At 41.5% G+C, this 16,975-nt stretch overlaps 2 protein-coding genes across 2 annotated transcripts; both read left to right on the top strand.

The window, feature by feature from the left end:
- Positions 1-854: 854 nt before the first annotated feature.
- Positions 855-5,677, top strand: minpp1b (multiple inositol-polyphosphate phosphatase 1b). The gene is made up of 5 exons (XM_083686974.1): positions 855-1,911; positions 2,093-2,290; positions 2,423-2,520; positions 2,625-2,755; positions 4,629-5,677. The coding sequence occupies exons 1-5, from the start codon at positions 1,326-1,328 to the stop codon at positions 5,002-5,004; spliced, it is 1,389 nt and encodes a 462-aa protein (XP_083543100.1). The 5' UTR covers positions 855-1,325; the 3' UTR covers positions 5,005-5,677.
- A 401-nt stretch (positions 5,678-6,078) lies between these two features.
- On the top strand, positions 6,079-16,974 carry papss2b (3'-phosphoadenosine 5'-phosphosulfate synthase 2b). Its single transcript, XM_083687356.1, has 12 exons — positions 6,079-6,238; positions 9,243-9,357; positions 10,853-11,088; positions 11,749-11,887; positions 12,128-12,246; positions 12,667-12,780; positions 12,950-13,061; positions 13,283-13,488; positions 13,615-13,750; positions 13,995-14,263; positions 14,458-14,687; positions 14,848-16,974. The coding sequence occupies exons 1-12, from the start codon at positions 6,212-6,214 to the stop codon at positions 14,987-14,989; spliced, it is 1,845 nt and encodes a 614-aa protein (XP_083543482.1). The 5' UTR covers positions 6,079-6,211; the 3' UTR covers positions 14,990-16,974.
- Position 16,975: the final 1 nt, after the last annotated feature.

Below are 16,975 nucleotides of genomic sequence, written 5' to 3'. Positions count from 1 at the left end.
GTTCTTCTCTAACGCATGGATACACTACAGTTGGCCAGCTGGAAAAGATCAAAGTTCAAAGTTTACGTGTCATGAAACAACAATGAAGCATTCGGTGTTCTCTGAGCTCCGGTAAGCTCCATTAAGACTTCCGGTTTCGCCTTTCGACTTCAAAATAAAAGCGCGAGTTAAGAGATGAATGGAAAGTGATAGGATCACAATATTTTCTCTTATCTTTGCTGAAATAAGGACAAGTTACCGAACAGAAAGTATATACCATTTCGAAAAGGTTATTTTGATCTTTACAACTGCAATTACATGGTGCAAAAACACTCATCCAGTTAACCAACCAACTCTACCACTCAATCAACCAACTCTATACCCTCTCCACTGAAGTACCACAGGTTCATCCAATCTATCTATCTATTTATTTAACATTCTATCCATCCATCCATCCATCCATCCAACCAAACCATCTCTAACTTTATCTGCTACCATAATAAGGCTCTCACTTTCTTTCAACTACCCAGCAAATCTATCTATCGAAACATCTTTAAACCTTTGACTACCAAAATAAGACTCTGCAAACCCTTATTTGTCTAGTTATTAATGGGCTTGTCTGTGAGAGAGAGAGAGAGAGTGAGAGAGAGCGAGAGAGAGAGACAGGGAGAGAAATTGTTTTTAGTTTAGGCCTGAATGAAACAACAATTATAAACGATGAATTATGAATGAGTGTTGTCGAGTACAGTGGTAGTAAAAATCCTGTTTAGCCTTGGAAAATATTTTGTGTACAGTCCATTATGTGTCCGCTATACAGTAATTTGGATATTAAAATAATTACAAAGCCTTAAAAACACAAATAATACAGTAAGAGGATTACATGTTTATTCCCAGGGATAGTTACATATCATTTGTGGTTCCTTTATCCATATTTAGTATTTCTAAACTCTTAAACAACTTTAACATGGGCGCTTTTATTTTGAAGTAGGTGGGCGGGGTTCCACTAGTGGAGCTCAGAAAACACAGATGTAGAAACTCGTACTAGATAGAAGGAAACATGAATAGGTATAGAGTAGATAGAAGGAACATGTATAGGTAATCAGCACTGAATCATTTGTTGAATCATCCCAGTGTCATCCCACTGGATCCGAGGTTCTACCGCAGATTCATCCGTGGTTCATTAACGCATGGATACACTGCAGTTGGGCAGCTGAAAAAAAAGCTCAAAGTTCAAAGTTGACATGCCATGAAACAACAACAAAGCAGCAGAGCTTCCCAACATCAACAGACATGACAACCATTTAGTTAGCGCTTTTCTTTTGTAAGTATCAACTACCTCCACTAACATGACACCTGCTTTATCTAAACACAGTTTGATCTTCACGGCATTTAGCCTAGCCTTGACTCGTTATTCGTACTGCTCGGTTGCTTCCGTTCATTCAAACATACCGGCTATTGCCAATTATTTCGGAACCAAAGGCAGATATGAGGAAGTGAACCCGTATCTTTTAGACGACATTCTGTCAGTAAATAAATCCCTTTTAAAACCACCATGCTCCGATTGCACCGCAGTCCATCTCACCGCGATCATTCGGCACGGCACACGATATCCAACGACCAAAAATATCAGAAGGATGCAACGGCTCTACGACCTTGTTGTAAACGAAGCACACAACACTGAGAAATGGCTGGAGGACATTAAAAGCAACTGGAAGATGTGGTACACGGACGACATGGACGGCAAGCTCGTTGCGAAAGGGCGAGATGATCACAAGCACCTGGCTGTCAGACTGGCGACATTGTTTCCGTCTTTGATATCGGAGCATAACCTACGAGGCCACGGCATGAGGTTCATCACTAGTTCCAAACACAGATGTGTGGACAGCATTGAAGCTTTTCAAGAGGGCCTCTTTAACCTCTGGAATGTCAAAGGTGAGTCTGAACTTGGAGATATTGCGCTATGGGAGAATTTCACTTGTGGCTAAAACGGGCCAGGAACAGCTGATAATGTTGTAAGTTCACATGTAAAAGCAATTAAGGCAATTTAATTTCATCACAGCATGCTGGTGATCATCCACCAAGTCCAAATCTTTGTCTCCTATTCACATTTCAGAAGCTTGGCATGTGCACGACATCAATGATGAGTTGATGAGATTCTTTGATCAGTGCCGAAGGTTTGTTGAGGATGTGGAGAACAACAAGACAGCCCTCAAGGAGGTGGACCTCTTCAAGACGACAAGTCCAGAGATGAAAAGAGTGCAGATGAAGATGGCTGATCATCTACATGTACCATACAGTCGTATCACTCCAGGTTCATCTTAATCTTTGCTACTTTGATTAACACAGTTGCATGTGTTTTGAATTTGGATGTTACACTTCAGACGCTGGCTCAGCTTGTGCTAAGCGAATCATCAACTAATTCACTCTTTCTTTTTCTCATCAGATCTGGTGGAGGCTGCGTTCTTCCTTTGCTCATACGAGTTTGCGATAAAATCTGTCAACTCCCCCTGGTGTAATCTCTTTGATGAGACTGACGCTCAGGTATGTATAGAATGTTGTAAAAGGTTATGTGAGGCTTTTTCCAATATAATTAGAATATTTCACGTTGACGTTATTGATACTCACTTTATGTATGGCCTTTTCAGGTTTTGGAGTACAAAAATGACCTGAAACAGTATTGGAAGAGGGGCTATGGCCACGACATTAACCGCAAATCCAGTTGCACGCTCTTCCATGACCTGTTCAATCGCCTGGACCAGGTCGCCCATGAGATCAGGCAAGTCAGTCAGTTAACGGTTCTGACATTTTTATTGTCTATACTTAACAGATTACATTGAATTACCATTTAGATGACATACAGTGCCCTGAATAAGTATTTGGACAGTGAAGCATTTTTCCTTCTTTTGGCTCTATACTTGAAAAGTTTGGATTTGAAATCAAACAATTTATGAGTTTAAAGTTCAGGTTGTCTGGTTTTATTTGAGGGTATTTGTATAAATATTGGTTTCACCATTTAGAAACAACAGCACTTTTTCTACATTTTATATACCCCCTATTTCAGGGCACCAAAAGTATTTGGACAATTGGCTTGACGGGTTCTGATTAGTCAGGTGTGTTCTGTCGCATAATTTGTACAGGCATCAGCTGTCAATGTCTAGTCTTGATTCAGTGCTTTGCATTTGCCTTTGGAGTCTGCTCATTGGTGTCTGTCCACATGAGGACCAAAAAGGTGGCAATGAAAGTCAAGGAAGCCTATATGAGGCTGAACAGTCTGAAAAAAAGCAATCAGAGACATAGCCAAACCTTAGGCCTACCAAAATCATCAGTTTGGAACATCATTAAATCGCATAAAAGCCTGGTAAGCCAAGGAAGAACTCTACAGTGGATGACCGAAATGCTCACCATAATTAAGAAACAAAAACAGTACGACAGATCAGGACCACTCTCCAGGAGGTAGGCGTGAGTGTGTCAGAGACTACCATCTGCAGAAGATTTCACCAGCAGAACTACAGATGCAAACTAGTTGGCCTCAAAAAGAGAATGGCCAGGTTATAGTTTGCTAAAAAGTACCTAAAAAAAGTCTGCAAAGTTCTGGAAAAAGGTATTGTGGACAGATGAGATGAAGATTAACATGTACCAGAGTGATGGCAAGAGGAAAGTGTGGAGAAAAGAACGCAACTACCCAAGGTCCACAGCATACCACCTCATCTGTGAAATATGGTGGAGGGGGTGTTATGGTTTGGGCATGTATAGCTGCCACTAGAGCTGGCTAACTTGTCTTCATTGATGATGTAACTGCTGACGGCAGCAGAATGTATTCTAAAGTGTACTGAAACATCTTGCCTTACAATAACAAGCAAATGCCTCCAAACTCATTGGACAGTGCTTCATCATACAGCAAGACAATGACCCCAAATATACTGCGATAGCAACTCCAGAGTTTGTATAAAAAGTGTTGTTGTTTCTGGTGAAACAATAAAAAAAGCCCACAATCTGTACTTTAACTCACTAACTGCCAAAGAATTCCGGAACACTTACCACCTAGAGTGCCAAGTGTTTTATGTGGTATTTACCGAGCAACAATACTTTGATTGATTGGCTACAAAATGAAGCATCATATTTTATGCATATCATATTTTATCTGGCAAGTGCACCCACTGTCACAAACTGCATCAGAAGTAATGATTTCACATGGTTATTTATTGACATTTTCAAGGGAAAAAAAGTTACATATTGCACCTTTTTTTATTTGTATTTTTATTTATTTATTTCAAATCCAAACTTTGGAGTAAAGAGCCAAAAGAAAAATGCTTCACTGTCCAAAATCTCTAAAATGCAGACTTGCAACTCAAGGGGTGCCTGAGGTTCTAGTATATTATATAAGCCCCTTCCCCTCCCATGTATTATGTTAAAAGCTATTTCCAAAGCGCTCACTACAATGGTCATGGTTATTGAGACAACCTACTACATGGCAATGGGGGACATAGTTTATCCCTTGTTTCCCCTCATGTATTTCACAGCACATGTCTTGGGAGTAATTAAATAGAAATACATTTTAATCACGGTGGCAGTGTAGTAATAAGTGACACTGGTTGTTTTAATGACTTCTAATATTTTGTGCAATATTGTCCCCTTTTTGTGGCATTCAGGTTTGGTCATGTATCCGAGCCTGTGACTATTCAGGTGGGCCATGCAGAGACCCTCCTCCCCCTGTTGTCCCTCATGGGCTTCTTCCGGGACGAGATGCCCCTGACCGCTGACAACTTTGCCGCCCAACACGATCGAACCTTCCGCACCAGCCGGATCGTGCCTTATGCCGCCAACATGGTCTTTGTCCTGTACGACTGCAGCGAAGGGCTCAGGCTGCAGTTCCTCCTCAACGAGACGCCTATGAACTTCCCAGACATCAACCACTTGGCCCCACTGTATGATACAGTCAAAGAGACTTACAAAGACCTGCTGCATGGCTGCAATTTTGATAAGGAATGCGAGATGCCCAGGCCCAACCACAACTCTGAGCTGTGAGTTAGAAGAGGAGTATCTCATACAAGAGAGGGGTCTAATAGTTTTTACCAAACAAGCGATATGATAAAGTTTCTTTGATGGTGTAGTGTAGTATCTTTGAAATGGTTCAAGGCAGTATATCCGGTATAACAGGTTTTACCAGTATATCCTCTCACTTTTTTCAGGTGTCACACAAGTGTTATTATTTGACGTTTGCTTTCTTTTCCTTTCTTGGGTCACTAATGAAAATTCAGGGTCTTTGTTGAACCAACTACTTCCTTAGGAGGGTGACCTTTATATTTATAGTGTTTTTTCACAATTTTATATTGATTGATATATGACTGTTATATGCTGTGGTTAGCTTTACTTGATCAAAGACCTCATGTCTGGTAAAGGGACCCGTTGCAATGTTTTCTTTGTTTGGGTGATTTTTAGGGTCAGATTTTCTTTGCACAATTTTCTGAAATTATTTCATCCATAATTAGTTTAGATATCTTTTTAGAGGTGTGATCAAACAGTGGACGTATGCTTTACTACTTCAAAGTGAAAAAAATCACTTTGAACAAGAAAACGTTTTAAGTTTGGGTTTACCTTATGGTCCATTAGATTTTATTCTATATTTTCATATATGATTTTATTTTTTTGTTTTTGTGGAATTATTTAAGTAAGATAAAATAAATGCCTTCTGAGTTTCGTAGTTTGATGAATCCTTATAAGCTTTAGTTTATGCAACTTTTTTTGCACAATTTGATTTCTGCTGCTTTCATTCATTCCTCTCAGCCTGTTTTCCACTAGATCCTGCAATTCTGCTAAAACAGAAACCATCAGTATGCTGCATTTGATGAGACATAGAATGACTCAATTGTTCTGTGGCAAATAGTTAACATTTGTCATTTGTAAAAGATTATTCATGCACATTGGCTCAGCTGATTCTTCTCAGATTTCAACGTTTTGCAATGATTCAAGGCTCAACCCAGAAAAATGTCGTGGCGTGACGTTTGCTGTGTAGGCATTCGAAACTGTGTAGATTCCTTGATTGGGGAAAAAGTAGGAGGGACGAAAAAGGCAGGGTCTGGGATATGCTACGTGTCTTGACCTAGTCTTCGTTGTACATATCCCATCGGATTTATTACATACAAATCACTGAACACATTTTTACAGGAGGCGATTACATAGGTTGTCATAAGGATAAAAGGATTGGGGGAAAAAAGTTTCGGAAGGGACGGCGATGTCTGAGATTAAGAAGCAAAGAACGGTATGTAATAGTTGGAACTTCAGAGATCTACTTTTGATTGGATTCATGTTTTGGCAGCATTTCATGGTCGTTTGAAGTTGACTGAAAAAAAACTATCCGGCAGTACTATCGCTGTCCATTCAAGCGGGTCGCCGGCAGGCAATGTCGACTGATACGCTATTTTAATAATGTCATGTTCTGTGAGGAGTGGAAAAAGTTAAATTAGACAGATCAATAACACGATCCACTTTACTGCTTTGTTGGAAAGGTTTTCACCTGCGTTTTGGGAAGTGATTTTTTTCCTGCCAAACTCCCAAGTAACACCTTTCACTTCTTGTGGGGACTGATGGTATGTTCGTTTGGTTCTCTGGAACTCGTAGCTCCCAGTGGGTGAAGTTAGAACAGGAACGCATTCAAGTGCTTTCGAACTGGGAACAACTGTTCAAACACTGAGATTTCGTTTGCAATTGATAATGAACGTCAACAAACCACAAACATACATATTCCATACACGTGTGATTCCTAATAATTTAAATATGATGAAATTGTATAGAAATATGAATACTGTTGACATTTGTACCATTTACTGTAGAAATCAGCGTCTGTTTTCTGACAAGAAGGTGAAAGGGTACAGTGTATTCGTCACAACTCGTAAACTCGGGTATCATCGTACTGGTCCGAGTTTCCCCACTTAGAACTCCCGACTTGGAGTGTCGTTTTAGTGGTTATTTCCCACTCGGGAACTAGTATCTCAGTATTCCTACAGCTGCCGAACGCACCATGACTGCTTCTCTCTTTTCCTCCAGAACTGGTTGTTCACACAGCACACAGACGTGTCATACTTCACTAATGTATCTTGGTGAATAAGTATATTGGTGAATAAGATATCTACAAAATCTACAGATGTTTCTATTGTATTTATCTAGTTCAATTTGTTATATTCTAATTGATTTAACTTTATTTCAAATAGTTATGTGTTGTTATTATGACAGCTATGTTATGGATTTAAATTAGGTCCTTTATTACAACAATTATATTGAACTTTCCAGAAATATACAGTACATGCACACCTAGTTCAGATCATGGATTGTGGACTATCTTGTAGCTTTCCCAATTGCTCAGCCACGTAGAACCCTGCTGGATCAGTTCTAATATGAAAACCATCTCTTTCCCCAACAAGGGCTCATTGACGAGTTAGGTTGAACGGTAACAGTGAGACGCTGTGTTACCTATGTCACTCACTGAGTCTGGTCCAAATGAATGAAGCTCAGATATCACGTGGCTCTGAGCAGCCCAGGGAGAGGCACAGCCCTGTGAGGGGCTCCAGCCAGCAGTGGCCTGCCTGATTGCTACACTGTTGGACTGGATGAATAGGCCTGTTTGTTTTCCCTGTCCCTCTGGAGCCCCCACCAACCCCAACCCCAACCTGGCTTGACTGCACAGTCTGGGGAACCACAGGGAAGGGCTAGGCTGGATGGAGTCATGGAACTCACAGCTCACTGGCTGTTAGGACAACTTGTTATATCCCGGATCGTGTTTATCCACCTCCTAGTATCCATAACCTGCCCGGATTGTTTTCACTATTGTCTCTTGGTGTTTCTATTGTCAGTAGTGTGTCTGTTGGTTTACTTTTAACCTGATCCATCCTATTGAGCAGATCTGAGAGGAGGTAAATGGCATTATTAACATCATATTCACATTGCAAAGGAATTAGGTTAATCAGCATCGCGCAGTAGGGTTAATATAAGGTATTACCGGGTGAACATTTAAGCTTATACCGGTTTATTTTTCTCAATACCGTCTCCGCCTGTACTTTGCAATTATTATACCCACCAACGTTTGTTTAATAAACATCGTCCAAATGAAACTTGCACACAAGTATCACAAGGCATGATCAAACACTCTTATCTGAGGGCATAAATCAGATTGTTTGGTATGTAATGACGGCGAGAGAGAGAGAGAAAAAGAGAAACTACTTGCCGTACATTTGCTACAAGTTCGAGTCGTGTTGAAAGTCTGCTAAAAGGTGTTACCGTATACTGGGGTATTTTGGAGAGAAGGTATACCGGTTTTTTTAGTACCGGTAATTCTAGTAATGGTCCAATCCCAAGTGACGTCGCCGACCTGAGACAGTGAAGTAGTGCCGCTCTCACTCAACCAACCTCTAGGTTAGGGTAATGGTTAAGAAGACTGCTTGATCAGTACGTTGTGATCCTTTGACATGGTTCGGAATCCAGCCTGGGTGTGTTCGTGCAGGCAACTGTGGGACGAGCTAGTCTCACTAGTCTCAACATACCCTTCAGCTCATTTCACCTAAGCCTATTTCAGGGATCACATGGCTTGCCACTGACCACATTTTTCACCACCACTTTATGCCTAGCATCATGTCATCAAAACCTTATGCTTTTTTTTTTAGTTCATTAAAAAGAATTCAGGGACTGGTGGCGGTCAGGATAGAACGAAGGAGTCGATCGTGAGGGAGACGTTTGTAGGTAGTGCTGTTAGTTCGTTGTTCTCACGTTACTTGTGAGCTTCCAGCGCACTCTCTACCAACACACATCGGTTCTGACTCCGGTTCTGGCTCCGGGTCTGGCTCCGGATCTAGCTCCGACTCCGGCTCCACTCACTCAGCAACAGACTGCTTCATAGTCAGCAGCAGCAGGTCACAGTGAAAAAGAGAAATGCCCTGGCGGCCGCGGTGCAAATTAGTAGTAGCCCAAAAACCCGCACCCCGCCACCCGCCACCGATACATTTTCACCCGCAACCTTGTTTTCAAAGTAGCCCAATTTGCCGTGAAAATCGCAGACTTGGCAACCCTGATGGACTTTGTTTTGCCTGGTATTCAAGCACATTACTTAGAAACTCATTAAAACGATCACAGTGTGCTGAGGCATATCAACTGGTGAGCAATTCTTAACTGACTCAGTGTGGGGAAATGAACGTGGCAACGCAGCAACTTCTCTCCCTTTTACTGTGATTGCAAAGTCTACATGTTTGTCATTGTACGGTCTCCTGTGGTTTCAGGGTCTTCAGAGGGCAACCAATGTGGTCTACCAGGCTCACCATGTGAGCAGGAGCAAACGAGGCCAGGTTGTGGGCACCACAGGAGGCTTCCGAGGCTGCACTGTCTGGCTGACAGGTGAGCAGAGAATAGAAAACCAGAATGGAATCCAATTCTATGGGTCAGAGTGGCTTTGTCTGTTCTATAAACTCTATTTCTATGGCTCTCTCCAATAGAGGACCACTGAGTCTCAATCAAATCAAATGGTTGATGCACGTATGAAAGGAGGGTCATTACGTGTCAAATAAACTGACAAAAGAGAATTTCGACACCCACCATCTCAGATTGTTTTTAAATTGTTTCTGTAGTTCGAAACAGATATGATACATATTCCTGCAACGTTCTTTTGTAGAAATATAATTCTTTATTTAGTTTCTCAGAAATAAGCGAATTGTTCCCGAATTGGCTATTTTCATTTCGTAGGATTCATATATTATTCAATAGAATTCAAACCCCAAATCCGATTTGGATCGAATATTTTACCTGGTAATGACTAAGACATTGAAATCCAAAACAATTGTATTGAAGAGTGACATAAATAAACTGTTCTCACTTTAACTCTTCACTATAATGTATAAATCATTATACTGTAATTATGCTTACTTATATACTTAATTATACTTATTAGTGGGCTTGCTTCAGCATGTCTAAACATTGTTATTGCTCATACTTCTTCTTCTTATTATTATTATTATTATTATTATTATTATTAGTGGGCTTGCTTCAGCAAGTCCAACTATTGTTATTTCTCATACTTATTAGTGGGCTTGCTTATACCACTCTCGAACACTCAACCAACCAACTCTCTACCTCCCACTCCACTGAAGTACCCCTTGCTCATCCTATTTATCTATCAATCTATCTAACATTCTATCCATCCAACCCACCAACCAACCAAACCATCTCTAACTTTATCCACTACCCAGCAAATATATCTATTTAAACATCTTTAAACCTTTTCCACTACCAAAATAAGACTTTGAAAACCCACAAAGTTTCGTCTGGAACTTATTTTTCGAGTTTGAAGGTAAAGTTGTGAATTAACACTGAGAACAATAAACAAACAAACATTTATTCACCTAATAGAAGGGACAGCACAATCTAGTGAACAGAATATGGTAGGCAACATCCCAGTCACCAGATTCACCAGACATACATTACACAGTATGAAGAAAAACAAAACTTCATATTACTTGTCAGACATAGAGAATATAGTGGCCGATACAATCTTCTAAAGGAGGGATTTGGGGGGTTTATGGGTGACTTTTAACCATTGTTTTGGATTGCTCATGTCTTAACCATTATCAGGTATGACTTTGGTCCAAATCGGATTTGGTGTTTGAATTCTATTGAATATTATATGAATCCCTCAAAAATGAAAATGGCCAATTTGGCTACAATCAATTAGTTTATTTCTCAGGGATGAAACTATTTTCTCCAAAATCATGATGCAGGAGCACTTATCTTATCTGTTTATAACTACATAAACCATTTCAAAACAATCTGAGATGGTTGGTGTCATGGCTTGTTGATTTAACATGGAATGACCCAGGAATGTTATGTCACTGTGTAGGTTTGTCAGGTGCTGGAAAGACAACTGTCGGTTTTACCTTGGAAGAGTACTTGGTGTCCCATGGAATTCCTTGTTACTCCCTGGATGGTGATAACATTCGTCAAGGACTGAACAGGAACCTGGGCTTCACCTCCGTGGACAGGGAGGAGAACATCCGCCGTATCGCTGAGGTGGCCAAGCTATTTGCAGACGCAGGATTGGTCTGCATCACCAGCTTCATATCCCCATTCACTAAGGTGAGTAGGCACACAGTTAGCGGATACTAGGGGTGGGGTGAGTTTCCTTTAAAGGGGCAATCTGGGATTGGTATATCCATTTTGTTTTACTAATATATAATATAAATTATATATGGCCATTGATTATTGAAGAATATAACTTGCCTCATGAGCTTAGTTCAACTGCCATGCCCCATTATAACCCAAAATATAAGCTTCTTATTGTAAACAAACACTATATAATGTGGTTAAAACTCACATTTTAATCTCATGGATGGTCAGTCCTTGCATCCATATCTCCGTCTATGAATTTGAGAATGGCAACATTTCTCTAGCCCCGTCCCTCAGCTGTTTACCAAAATAATTGTCAGGGTGACTGCTTTGTTGTTGTTTGAATCCCAGATTGCCCCTTACAGCTTGTTCATCTTTTCAGATCATCTAAGATCATCTTTTGTCCATAGTTTAAGTGCCAAGAAGCTTTCCCCCCTGAATATTGTACATGTCTTGACAAAGGCTGCTAAAAGAGCAGGTGAGTCTGGAGTCAATTACTGCCATATCACTCCATGAGAAAAACAATACTCCTTGAGTATTTGTCTTGACATGGGAGAATTGGATAGGAATGCATCCCAGGAGACAGTCTGGGTCATGCTTTGTGACTGGGCTGTGACCTGGGCCGTGTAGGACCGTAACAATGCCAGGAAGATCCATGAGGCGTCGGGGCTGCCGTTCTTCGAGGTGTTTGTGGATGCTCCCCTGGAAGTGTGTGAGAGCCGGGACGTCAAAGGGCTCTACAAGAAGGCCCGCGCCGGAGAGATTAAAGGTATTTTACTTATCTGACTCTACCCTCTACTGTTCTCGTGCACTATAACATTACTCTCAGATCCTGTCTCAATTCTATAGTAGGCCTATATAAAGATCATATGGCTGCAAATGCCCTGTGTCATAACACAAAGAGAGAGTGAGTCAGAGAATGATTAATACACCATTTTGAATGACAATATTAGCTTGGTCATAAATGATTGATCAGATCCTAAGAAGGTGTTGCTCCCTCTTGTTTCAGGCTTTACAGGGATTGACTCAGACTATGAGAAGCCGGAGGCCCCTGAGCTGGTGCTGAAGACGGGAGAGATCTCAGCGAACGAGTGCATTCAACAGGTGGTGGACCTGCTGAAGGAGCAGGTGAGTCTGAGATCCCTGTAGTCACTGCTATGTTGTAGCATATCAATAGTCATCCATTACTGCCATATCACTCCAAAAGACTATAAAAAAGAGTAGAAATAGGACTTGTAACGTCAAAATTAAAAGTGTCCTTCCTATCCCCTTGTCTTTGTTTCTCTCTCAGTGGACTAAATTACTGAAAGGGGTATTTTTAGACTCCTTAGGGCTGTGTGTGAACTAGGTACATATTTAGTTTAGTTTAACAGGATCCCAATTAGCTGTTGCTCATGCAGCAGCTACTATTTCTGGGGTCCACACATAACATACATAACATAAACACACATGGCATGGCACACACATGGCAGAACATTTATAAACAAGTTCTAGGCAAGAAATTAACACAAACACAACTCTACATTAAATTGACCTCTTTGTTCGCAGAGCATCGTGCCCACTGGCGTGACCGAGGAAGTGACTGAGCTCTTTGTGTCAGAAAACAAGCTGGACCTGGCACTGAGCGACGCCAAGACACTGCCCACTGTCAGCATCACCAAGGTAACAAAAGGGTCACATAATGCACCTTGAAGATTCGCTTTGGTTCCCCAAGCTGAAGTCTAGTCTTTAGCTCGCTGGACTAACACAGTCTTGTCCCATTAACTTGACCTTTGATATTGTAGTTGAAATCCCCCAGTGTGACCCATGATTGTTTGTTCCTGCGGTGCAGCTGGATCTCCAGTGGGTGCAGGTCCTGGCTGAGGGCTGGGCCAGCCCCCTCAAAGGCTTCATGAGAGAGAGGGAGCTTCTGCAGGTGCTTCACTTCGACACCCTGCTGGATGGTATGTTCTCTGGATCTCTGTCAACACCTTTGACTAGTGTAATTGAATTAACACATCTCCTGTCCATTGAATGGATTGTCCTAATGTAACCACCTTTTCTCCTCTGGTGTATTGACAATGTATTTAACAGTACCTCGACTAGGCATTCCCTGATGGAGACAGAACGATGCGTCACTTTATTGGCGTTCTTTGATTGACACAGAATTATGTGTGATTAACAGGTATGACCATCAACCTCTCCGTGCCGATAGTCCTGCCTGTGTCCAAAGACGACAAAGAGAAGCTGGACGGCTGTGCTGCATTTGCACTGGAGTTCAAAGGTCGCAGAGTGGCCATTCTCCGCAACCCAGAGTTTTATGAGCACCGGAAGGAGGAGCGTTGTGCCAGACAGTGGGGGACCACGTGTCCTCAGCATCCTTACATCAAGGTTTGATTGACCAATGAAAACCACGTTTGTTTGTGTGTTTTCCATTTTTATTTGTAATAATAAGATCTAGTACCTGTATAAAACACTGGTGATTTCATTTGTTTGTTTTAAAAAAATGTTCCACAGATGGTTATGGAGAGTGGCGATTGGCTAGCTGGTGGAGATTTAGAGGTGCTAGAACGAATCAAATGGAATGATGGTCTGGATCAATACCGTCTCTCTCCAAAAGAACTGAAGCAGAAGTTCAAGGACATGAAAGCAGGTGGATATTAATGCTTGTTTTCTTCTCACCTGCCGTATCCTGTATTGTATTTTAAGAGTAATGTGTCATGCCCATCACATTGTTTCGCCCATTGGTATTCCCCGTACACTTTCCCAGTTTAGAATAGTCTAAAGCGGATCATGTGTATATGAATGTACAACACATTTTGAAAAACATGATTGACAAGAACATTCAGTCATTCAGCCATCACTAAGAGGGACCTCCTCTCTTTTGCGTTCCCCAGATGCCATCTTTGCCTTCCAGCTGCGTAACCCGGTCCACAACGGCCACGCCCTCCTGATGCAGGACACAAAGCGGCGTCTGTTGGAGCGAGGCTACAGGAACCCCGTTCTGCTGCTCCACCCTCTGGGGGGCTGGACTAAGGACGATGACGTCCCCCTGGACTGGCGCATGAAGCAGCATGCCGCCGTATTGGAGGAGGGGGTCCTGGACCCAGCCAGCACTATCGTGGCCATCTTCCCTTCGCCTATGATGTACGCAGGGCCCACTGAGGTACAGTATTAATAATAACTTCATTGTATTAATAATGACTTCATTGTGAAGGTGAAGCAGTCTTCATGCATTACCTTCAAAGCGCTAATGACTGTCTCAGCAGTAAAGACTGTCTATATCTCCAGAGCATCTGTTGTATTCGGTGGAATCAACCTCACAGTAATGAGGTGTTTGTTTGTGTTTTCACCCCTCAGGTACAGTGGCACTGCCGTGCACGGATGATTGCCGGTGCCAATTTCTACATCGTGGGGCGGGACCCTGCGGGCATGCCCCACCCAGAGACCAAGCAGGACCTTTATGAGGCCACCCACGGGGGCAAGGTCCTAACCATGGCACCAGGCCTCACCTCCGTAGAGATCATCCCCTTCAGAGTGGCTGCCTACAACAAGACCAAAAGCGCTATGGACTTCTATGATAAAGACAGGTTGGTCTGTGGTCTTTTTCAACCGCCATATGACAAAAATAGTTTCGAAGGCTGGCAAGTCAATTTAGGTCTGTAGCTCATTTCTCATCCAACGGTGTCAGAAAATCATAGGGAACAATCTTCTTAATCTGGCTGCTAACGTTTTGTTATCTTTTTTCAGACACCAGGAGTTTGAGTTCATCTCTGGAACCAAGATGAGGAAGATGGCTCGCAGTGGAGAGAACCCTCCGGATGGTTTCATGGCCTTGAAGGCATGGAAGGTGCTCACAGAGTATTACAGCTCTCTGAAGAAGGACGAATGAACAAACGGCTGTGCTCTGAAAAACTAAAAAAGGCATTCCTATTTTATATTATCATATCAAATATCCAAAAAGTACTGTAGACATGTAGGCATAATGGAATACATGCCCGAGAGCTTAGTTTTATACTGCCTGTAAAAGAATAAATCATTTTAACTGTAAATCAACTAGTTTAAGCCGAAAATAAGGCCTCTAAAATATAGCGATAATTGAGTGTCAATTTCCCTATTCTCTCTATACATGCAAATTCACTTTATCCTAATTTCCTAGAACGTAACTTCAGATACATTAATGTACCTTCTGTTTTTAAGCTGTGAAGACATGTCCAAATGAATGATGTTACAGTACATTCAGTGGAGGAAATAAGTATTCAACAATCAACAATTTTCAACAAAGTCAACATATTTCCATTGCAGCTATTCACATGAAATTTAGACCAGCCATTGGTATTAACTCAATAAAACTACACAGCTAAAGAAATTGTAACACTCCAATTCATAAAAAAAAGTGATGTGCAATAAAGGGGAATGACACAGGAAAGAAGTATTCAACACGCTAACTGAAATGTATTTAATACTCTGTGGAGAAGCCTTTGTTTCCAATGACAGCTTCAAGACGCTTCCTGTATGAAAAAACTAATCTCTCACAGTGATCAGGTGGGATTTTGGCCTATTCTTCAACAGACAGTTTTTAAATCTTGAAGATTCCGGGGCGTCTGCTGGTGAATCTTGATCTTCAGTTCCTTCCACAAATTTCTATTGGATTTAAGTCTGGCGATTGACTAGGCCAGTCCAACACCTTTATTTTCTTCCTCTTGAACCAATTGAGTCTCCTTTGCAGTATGTTTTGGATCATTGTCCTGCTGGAAGATCCACCCGCATCTCATCCTCATCATCCTGGTGGGTGGCAACAGATTCTTTTCAAGAATTTGGCTCCATTCATCTTCCTTTCGATAATTTTGATTCCACCAGTACCATGTGAAATGAAACAGCCCCATACCATGAACTTCAGCTTCCACCTCTGAACTTCACTGTAGGTATGGTATTTTTAGGATCATATGCAGAGCCATTCTCCTCCAAACATGGTGCATCGTATTGTTGCCGAAAAGTTCCATTTTTGTGTTGTCTGACCAGACTACATTCTCCCAGTAATCTACAGGTTTCTCCAAATGTTCTGTAGCAAACTTCAAACAAGCTTCAACATTCTTCAGGCGGTGGAGTGCATTGCCTATTGTTTTCTTTGTGACAACTGTACCCGCTGCTTCCAGCTACTGCTACTCTTCTGACTAACTTTTTGACTGCCCAGTCAGAAAACTTGCGAGGAGCTCCTGTGCGTGGCCGGTTGAAGGTCGAGTGATGTTCCTTCCACTTGATAATGGCCCCAATGGTGCTGATAGGAACATTTAGGAGTTGAGGAATCCGTCGTTAACCAGTGCCATCACTATGCTGCTGAACAATGTTGTTGCGAAGGTCTTGGGAGAGCTCTTTGCCTCTACCCATCATGATATGTTTGCAGGAAAGCGTGATGACAAATGATTTGTTTACTTGCATTCAGAGGTGGGAAACCCTTTTTCAAAGAGTGGAAACTTACGCACCAACATGCACTAACCCAGCTGATTCTAGTTAGCACAGGTACAAGAACTCATTAGTGGCATAAGCTGGTTCAGTGCTTTTTCTTACTGTGTTCAATACTTTTTTCCTGTGTTATTCCACGTTATTGCACATAGCTTTTTTTATGGATTGAAATGTTATAATTTCTTTAGCTGTGTAGTTTTATTGAGTTAATACCAATGTCTCTGAATAGCTGCAATGGAAATATGTTGAATTAAATTTGTTTTGGTGTGTTGAATACTTATTTCCCCCAAGGTAGCTGTGAGAAAGAGAGAAGTATGGATTAAGTATGAGTGAAAAGGGCTGACTACCCATGTGTTGCAATGAAAAATAAACATTATATTTAAAGTATAGGAAATAAATGATGAAATGATGACAC

This window comes from Argentina silus (genome assembly GCF_951799395.1).
Source record: "Argentina silus genome assembly, chromosome: 16".
Lineage (NCBI taxonomy): Eukaryota > Metazoa > Chordata > Actinopteri > Argentiniformes > Argentinidae > Argentina > Argentina silus.
Note: the sequence above shows the minus strand (reverse complement) of the source record. Positions and strands in the feature narration are given on the sequence as shown.

Coding starts and splice junctions, on each gene's coding strand:
- papss2b (XM_083687356.1), top strand. CDS start 6,212: ATGTCTGAGATTAAGAAGCAAAGAACG. Junction 9,358..10,852: donor CTGCACTGTCTGGCTGACAG/GTGAGCAGAGAA, acceptor GTCACTGTGTAG/GTTTGTCAGGTGCTGGAAAG. Junction 13,062..13,282: donor CTTCGACACCCTGCTGGATG/GTATGTTCTCTG, acceptor TGTGATTAACAG/GTATGACCATCAACCTCTCC.
- minpp1b (XM_083686974.1), top strand. CDS start 1,326: ATGACACCTGCTTTATCTAAACACAGTTTGATCTTCACGGCATTTAGC. Junction 1,912..2,092: donor TAACCTCTGGAATGTCAAAG/GTGAGTCTGAAC, acceptor TTCACATTTCAG/AAGCTTGGCATGTGCACGAC. Junction 2,756..4,628: donor CAGGTCGCCCATGAGATCAG/GCAAGTCAGTCA, acceptor TGTGGCATTCAG/GTTTGGTCATGTATCCGAGC.